Below are 8,381 nucleotides of genomic sequence, written 5' to 3'. Positions count from 1 at the left end.
CAGTCCCGATATCAATCAGATATATATATATATAGTTTATTATATTGATAATGCAGCGAATTTTACTTATTGGATAAGTTAATAAACTTTGATAAGTGATTGCTTATATATAGAAGGTGCTGATGAGACTCCATCAGTCTACTTAAAAAGATGCAATCCATCAAAGTGATATTTTTACTGACATTCTTTTTTGGTGTATTACAGTGTACCGATAACAATCTAATATCATTCAGGAAACACTTGGCCTTAATAAAACAACATCCCTGTGGCACTCCGCAACCTAGGGTGCTCGAGTCGATAGCACTTATACCCGAAGAAATTAACTCGGAGTCGGATTTGAAGGTAAATTATTTTCAATAGCGGCATTTTTCCATAAACTTACAAAAACTTTTATACATATCATTTTACTTCATTAGGGGTTAATTTTCCTAGTTGGCGACTTTTTTGGGTTTCAGATTATACCACCATTTACGGTTTTGCACAGGTGTGATTCTACTGGTTGCTGCGAAAACAGTACAATGAGATGCAAGCCACAGGAAATAGAAGAAGTTACGGTGACATTTGCCCTTCTTAGGCCATCCTACAACCTCAAATATCTCAAAGTGAATTTGGTGAATCATACATCCTGCAGTTGTTCATCTCTTCACTGATAATGATAGAAAATAACATCTTTTATTTTATGTTGGTCCTATGTAAAGTGAGTAATAGTTTTAAAATAAATATCTGATATGTATATTTTTATCAAATAAAAAAATTGCAGCAAAAAATAACTAGGTATGCTTATTTCAACCCTCTCCAAGGGGCAGAAATTTTCGAAGTTATAAAACGCATTAGTGGAAAATTTGCGTAAAATTTGAAATTAATTAATAAGAAAAGCGTATTAAAATATAAGATACTGGCCATAATAAATATGTATATAATTTTAAAATTAGTAAATTATCAATTTAGAGAATTATAGCTTTATTATTAATACTGGAACATTTTATTGAAATGCAAGAGACAGAATAGTTTCTAAGGAGACGAATTTTTAAATGCCATTTTTCAATTGTAAATTTTCAATCGAACAACAATGAAAAATAAAATAACAGTAATAAGATACAGTAACATCGTAAATTACATTCTCCTTTGTTTCTCTAATTGTGGAAAATAAAACCTCTTTTAAAGGGCTGTAACTCTGCACAGTTTCTGGAAATAAGTATACATAGAAGACTCGCTTCTACCTTTTGGAAAGGTTTTCACAACATTAAAGAATCCTGTATTTGTGATATACAAGCTTTTATTATATATTTTCTTCAGCGTGCCGTTTAATAAATAAAAAAATAACAATAACTAGTTTTTGTTCTACATAATAATACCTAGGAATGTGTATTCAGTTGTAAATAGTTAGTTGTCCAAATTTCATTTAATTCCCTCAAGTGGAAATCTAGATTTTTGGAAAAAACCTATTTTATTTTAAAACTTTGACACCCTGTAGCTAAGGAACGAAGCGAAATCGGACCCATGTTGATATGAAAAAATAATCTTGTTTTTAGTTTAAGAATCTACCCTCGAACGTTGGCCCATGTTTTCTGAAACACCCTGTATATAAGGTATCTCCAAGGGCTTTTAAGATAACAAAAAATAAACCACAGGGCATATACTTAGTATATACTGAGACACCTTCACCACCTCACCCTGCTGTTAATTATGTCTGCCTGGCCACAAAATATATAATAGATGTCTGGCTGTCACTCGTCATCGTCAACCATATTGGTATATGTATTATGTTTTACTGGTTGCCTACCTGTTTCATTCTTGACATGGCTATAGTCATGATGTTAGAGCGCGAAATTTTGAATACAGTTATGAGCCTCATCCACAGGTTAAAGGAAATATATTGACACAATATAGAGAAAGGAAAGAGATTTCAATTGGGGTAAAACTGATAAATAAATAATACAATGTAAAAACAAATTCGTTTAATTCTACATGAAATAAATACCAAACAACGGAATAACGGAAAATAAAAAACGTATCACAGATCGATATAGATTAATAGCAAGGCTATTATTTCTTTTTATGATATAGCGTTGTCAATTTCGTTATACGTGTTCGAACAGGTACATCGCGTGTGATTAGTCAATTGGACGTCGACGAATTTGAGATACTTGTGGAGAACGGAAAACGTCACTGTCACTTCCTCCATATGGGCCGGCGCGCATCTCTCTGTATTCTTTTTACAACATCCGGCATTGAAACACCTGTGCAGAACTGTGACTGCTGGGTTGATCTGAAAAGTGAACAAAAATTAATATTTTTGCCTTATTAGTGCTAATACTACTAACACAAGAATGAACAATGTATTTAATTTTTAACCCATTACATAGATGGCGCAACATGCAGTCAGGAGTGATATTCAAAGAATTCACTCGAGCAAACAAATGCAGTACGACAGAATGATGATAGATGGCACCACAGACATTTACTTTGTAGTAGAGTGTAGAGATGGGTTTATATGTAAAACACCGCGGAGTTTGAAATTTAAGTGCAACACAGACGTGGTTACATCGTAAAAAAAAGTTGAGAATAATAATATTTCATATTAATTTGACGAAAAAGCACATTCTGCTTCACTTTGCCAGCGTAGAGGATATCTTGAATTTTAAAACTGACAGGTGTGCCACAGTTAGACTACTGAAAATAACTTACGGTCCCTTCTGCGTAAATGTCCTTCGATATGAGCTTATCGGCTTCGAACACCCTCGGCTGGGGATCACCACAGGGATACAAATTCACGTTAGCTATATGCCGCTGGAAAGCCTTCCTCTCGTTAGCGCACTCTAGGACACCAACGGCGAACAGCAGTAGAAGGGCTACTTGGACGGCCTGCATGGTACTTCACTTGTCTTCGACTTGACCGATTGTGGTAAGTGGTCGGCCAGGCAGGCGCCTTTTTATGCGAGGCTTGATCTACCGCGGCTGGCGATTAGGGGAATCCACGGACGTCAGACGTAAAGACTGGTTTCTAATTGAGACCATCGCTTCTGGGCGCGGGTTTTCGTAAAAATGCATTATATCTACTTTTCGGAATTCGCGCCAGTCCCGATATCAATCAGTTTCGAGAATAATAGTAATATTAGCCATTGTATTATTCAATCAATGGTCGTTTCGACTGGAATAATTTAGGGCGCCGTCGCCACAGAATAATGTTTTGTACTAAGTAAGGAGTAATTGTCCATAATCCCCAATTTTTTTACAATTGTGTAAAAACATGTTATAGAATACATTAAAATGTACGAGCGGCGCATGTAGCGGGGAAAAAATGTTATTAACCATTTACGTAGGCCCATTTTCAAACCTCAAAATACTGTATTCCAGTATTTTAGTTCGTTGCCCAGCAAACAGATGGGAAACTTACTTTTTTCGCCGATCTACAGTAAAGGCATAGTTTTAGTGACAGCTCTTAGGCACTTAATTGTTACATTCACTGCCAAGGCATTAGAATAATTTTAACTGCCGCTAAATTAAAAATTAAAATTTGTTCTTATCGAAACTAATTTTATTTATTGTAAACATTTATAGTTAAATTAGAACAGCCTGTAAGCGATATCCCTTGTCCTGTTTGTTTTGAATCATTTACTTCGTCTATGTAGATTGAAGTGTTTTCACTAATACATGGTTTATGAACTACTGAATCCTCCAAAATGGTTGAATTATTTAAATAATCGCTTCCAGAACTTGCTGTACTTGTAGTAGAGAATTTTTTTTGTTAACATCTGATTTACGAGTTATGGAATCCTCAATGTAGCCTTCAGCTACCGTTGAAGATTTCTACACACCATGCATTTTTAAAGTTGTAATATCAGCTGCTGAATTTATTAATATAGTATTAATAGTGTAGCTGAAGTTCTATGTTAACAATGTCCGGTATATTCGTGACCATCCTTCAACGCAGCAACTTGTTTTGGCATTTTCCTAGATGTGTGAATTCCTATTAATTGGTTATATGTTTTACCATTTGAATATTTAAAAAAAAATCTGTTACTATCTCTTTGTGTAGGTCTTGCGGTACCATATTTTCGATATACAGGTAAAAGGGATTCTTCTGTAACTGTAACTCTGCAACTGTACAATTTATATAAAATGATTTTAATAAAAGTTGCCTGGAATCATGTAGGCTATGTGAAGGAAATATTTTTATCTTTACAGGGTGTTCCATTTCGCGTGGGTGCTACAATAACCTATATTATTGAATTTTTGAATTCCTTGGTTAATATTGGGTAGAGTTTATTAAATGTACATGGTGTTTAATACTTACCGTTTTCGAGATAATCAGTTGTTTTTGAAAAAAATCACGTTCCAGCTCTCTTTTCACAGTTCGTTTTAGTATAATCATCTTGTCATCTGCGAGCAAAGCGTGTACCTTATTCAGACTTGGAAATACTGAGACCTACATTTAATAATCTTACGAGTTGACCCATATTAATTGAGATGGGCCAATGCAAAATTGAATACCCTTTCGACTTGTCCTTTAACAGATTTCCAGAAAAATCAGGTTCTTTTCTATAGTTAGTCCGAAAAAGTAGCTATGTAAAAGCGTCAAGAAGGCCTTGCAATTGTATTAGTACAACGTCGATACATAGGATTTTACAAAAGCACAGCACATCCTTATCGCATCCAATTACATCAAGAGTTACTAAAAGTAGACTTTCAGCGGAGACTGGAATTTTGTCAGAGATGTTAAATCAAGATGATGATTTTTTTTAAACGGATCGTGTTCTCCGATGAGGCTACTTTTCATAAAAATTATTTCGGTAATAGTCATAATTGCCATTATTATGACACAGTAAATCCTCACCAATTCCGGAAAACTCATAGTCAACGATGGTCTTTGAAAGTGTGAGGAGCAATTTTGGGAACCCATGTCATTGGACCGTTCTTTTTTGACCAGCACCTAACTGGAGCAGTTTATATAAACTTTTTAACAAACACTCTAGAAGATTTGTTAGGTGACATTCCTTTAGCTACACTTCAAAGAATGTGGATGCAACATGATGGTGCTCCACCTCACAATACCGATAATTCGTTAGTTTTTACACGAAACTTTTCCCAACAGATGAATTGGGCGTGGGGGACCAGTGAGTTGGCCTTCAAGGTGTCCAGATATGACAAGTTGCGACTTCTTTTTATGGGGATTTATAAAAAGCAAAGTTTACATTACACCACCAACTACCGCGGAAGATATGTGGCAGCGCATTTCAGTAGCATTTCAAGTAGGGTTTCTGATTTCTCGGCCTACTTTTTTTCTCGGGACTCGAGAATTCTCGACTAAGAGTTCCCGGGAATTCTCGAATTCTCGAGAAATTTCTAAAACGTAAAAAAGTCATAATGTTGGTATTGCAATGAGAAATATAAACATGCTATTATACTTAACAATCATCATTAACATTTATTATTTATTCAGTATTTTTATCAATTACTTATACTCGTATTATGTTTCTACTTCTACTAACAAAACTAAATTACACTTTGAGTATTTTCTTCTTAAAAACCGTTAACTTGTTTTTTTATTAAACACTTTCATTATACTTATGTTTATTTCAATGTTTTTGAATCGTAGCTTTCTTCCAATAATTATTAATAATCATTAATCATGCACTCTTTTAATTAAACTAATAGTAAATAAGGAATTTAACCGTAGAAATCTTAAAAAAAAAACAAGATTTAATTTAAAGATACAGAAGCGATCTTCCTATTAATTTATCACTTATAATCACAATCTTTTAATTAACAAAACAAAAATAAAATAATCAACTAAAGGAACAGGAACTAAATATTTTAAGAATCAACATCAACATTAGGTAGGTATCTGCTTATAATAAAATTTCTACACAGACTTATAACAAGGTACATTAAAAAAATAAGAATCGTCAGCGTAAACTAAAGCCTTAAAAACTTAAAATAAATAAATCATGAGCTAGTCGAGAAACCACTTTAACCGCTCAGTTATTTGTCGAGAAATGAATTGAACGCATGAACTTAACGAATTCCTGTCAAGAACTTAAGACGCGCGTGATTTTTAAATTTCTCGATTTCTCGACACTTTTTTCTCGTCTCGAGTAAGGCTAGATTTCCCGGGAATTCGAGAAGTCTCGACCAGAAACCCTAATTTCAAGACATGCTGACCAATTTTGAACAATCTTTTAAAAACCGATTTCGTTTGTATATTAATCAAAATGGAGGACACTTCGAGCAGCGGGTAAATCAGCGGTCTAAGTATTCTTGTCCTTGTGTGTTCCGAGTTTGAGTTGGTTTCGTTTTGTGTTTTGTTTTATTTGTTGTTAGTGGTTTACTTTTGTTTGTCAAATCACTTTTTAAACATGCCAGTAAATATTGACACTGTCAGTCTTAGGCCTGATAAAATGTAAGAGAAAAGTAGTTTTACAAGGCCTTCTTGACACTGTTACCATAGCTACTTTTTTAGACTTTAGAACAGAACCTGATTTTTCTAGAAAATTGCAAAAGGTAGATATGGACAACCTTATATCAGTCGAAAGGACATTCAATTTTGCATTCATCCATAACAATTAATATGGGTCATTCCATTTGATAAAAAAAGTTTTTCAACTCGTAAGATTATTAAATGTAGGTTTCAGTATTTCCGAGTCTGAACAACGTACACGTTTTGCTCTCAGATGACAAGATAGAGTAATTATGCCAAAACGAACTGTGAAAACCGCAGGTTTCTAATTCTACGGTTTGAAAAGAAAGCTCAAATCGTGATTTTTTTCAAAAACAACTGATTATCTCGAAAACGGTAAGTTTTAAACACCGTATTTAATAAACTCTACCTAGTATTAACCAAGGAATTCAATAATATATTTCCCAACTGAGAATCTGCTGATGTTTTCTCTGTTTCATTATTTATTTCACTTCAACACATCAAAATAGTGACGAATTAGATCACGCATAAACACATTCGCAGTTATTCATCTACACGAAAATATTTGAAATAAATAAACTTAAGCCAAACATAGCTGCAGATAAAAACGGTTTCCTGCCTAACATGAATGAACCGTGAATAGAAACGGAAACATTTCCTCCTTTAAACGTAAAAACGCTTTGATAATTCCCTTCATGAGAGATAAGAAATTGTCACGCAACGCTCATCACTTAGATTGTCAATCCAGACTTTAATAAACAGGTAAGTCAAGATCAAGGTTTTCCGTTTTGTTTTCTTATTTTGTATGTTTGTTTTGTAAAATATACTGAAGAAAGCACACAACGCAACAGTATCATTCGCTGTAGTTAACGACTGTTAATACTTGCATTTGCTTGATCAACCTGCGTAGAGCAAGCCAAACTGCGTCTTCTATTATCTCTAAACACCCACGTCATCACATCATTTTTGTTGCCGATGAACGTAGGCGAGTAAAAGTATGACGTAAGAAATATACGGACTGAGAATACGTAGGTCATTAAAGGAATAACCAATCAAAACGTTGTCATGTTTTTTTTTTCAGAGCGAAATTTTTATTTACAATTAGACAAACTAATAGTGGCTCCCGTTGCTTCCTATTTTTTTTAATGTACTTTGTGAATACCTACGTTAAAAGTACTGAGTGAATTTAATGAATTAACTCTTGAGCATGTTTTCAAACAGAACCAGAAATTTTATACTCCTTGGAAGAGGATCCTGGTTCCAGTGCTCGAAGATTAGCCACAAAATTTCAAGTATGTCATATGCTGTAAAAATCAGATGAATGACAATATCCAACTATGTTTAATTATTATAAACCTAATGTGAATAAATTAATTCATAAAGATGTACCTACAACATACGTTTCTATCTTGTTATACATATTTAAAATTTGACAAATTGGAAGCAACCTGTAAATGTTTAGAATGTTATTTTAGATTGACAACCTAACCTAACCTAACTTCATCGATGAAATCTAACAAAGCAAGAACCACCTAGTAATTTTATAAAGATATATTCCCCCGTAATCAGTTTTTCTCTTATTTAAAATATTTTTACTGAGCTGCTTCATTTTTAAAAAGATAATAAATTCGAAGGGCATCATATTTAATATCGCAGAATTCAATTCGGCGCAACTTAAACATTTTTAGGAGCCTCAAAGATAGGCGAATGATTGTTACTCTTGTGTGAATTTAAAAAGGACCAGACTTATGTCGCGTATCCAAAAACTGGCGCATTCGCCAAAACTTCAAACAACCAAATTCGAATTTCCAATCGTTGAGTTTTTCAAGATAGTTTTTTCAATGTTCAGTAGATATAAGGGTGTTCTACAAGCTCTATAGCAACCATCATTTTTATTTATCAGGTTACTTTGATTGAAATATGAAATTATAATGTATAATTTTTAAAATGCTTGTAACTT

At 33.6% G+C, this 8,381-nt stretch overlaps 2 protein-coding genes across 2 annotated transcripts in view; one reads left to right on the top strand and one right to left on the bottom strand.

The window, feature by feature from the left end:
* The window catches only part of LOC108914413 (platelet-derived growth factor subunit A), a 1,518-nt gene extending 766 nt beyond the window's left edge, over positions 1 to 752 (top strand). The window contains exons 3-4 of the mRNA XM_018720226.1: positions 205 to 342; positions 456 to 752. Of these exons, the coding sequence (XP_018575742.1) occupies positions 205 to 342; positions 456 to 650 (333 nt within the window). The 3' untranslated portion in view covers positions 651 to 752. The remainder of the gene's footprint in view (positions 1 to 204; positions 343 to 455) is intronic.
* Positions 753 to 1,943: 1,191 nt separating this feature from the next.
* LOC108914426 lies at positions 1,944 to 2,891 on the bottom strand. The gene is made up of 2 exons (XM_018720241.1): positions 2,689 to 2,891; positions 1,944 to 2,269 (listed from the first exon to the last, which is right to left on the bottom strand). The coding sequence occupies exons 1-2, from the start codon at positions 2,869 to 2,871 to the stop codon at positions 2,057 to 2,059; spliced, it is 396 nt and encodes a 131-aa protein (XP_018575757.1). The 5' UTR covers positions 2,872 to 2,891; the 3' UTR covers positions 1,944 to 2,056.
* Between the last annotated feature and the right edge of the window lie 5,490 nt (positions 2,892 to 8,381).

The sequence above is a fragment of the Anoplophora glabripennis genome, unplaced genomic scaffold (assembly GCF_000390285.2).
Source record: "Anoplophora glabripennis isolate ALB-LARVAE unplaced genomic scaffold, Agla_2.0 scaffold543, whole genome shotgun sequence".
In the NCBI taxonomy this organism is placed as follows: Eukaryota; Metazoa; Arthropoda; class Insecta; order Coleoptera; family Cerambycidae; genus Anoplophora; species Anoplophora glabripennis.
The sequence above is the reverse complement of the archived record's forward strand: the minus strand, read 5'-3'. Positions and strand labels throughout refer to the sequence as shown.

Bases quoted from the DNA above. Each gene is read 5' to 3' on its own strand.
- LOC108914426 (XM_018720241.1), bottom strand. From the start codon at position 2,871: ATGCAGGCCGTCCAAGTAGCCCTTCTACTGCTGTTCGCCGTTGGTGTC. The intron at 2,270-2,688 runs GTAAGTTATTTT...TTCACTTTTCAG, and splicing joins ACATTTACGCAGAAGGGACC to ATCAACCCAGCAGTCACAGT.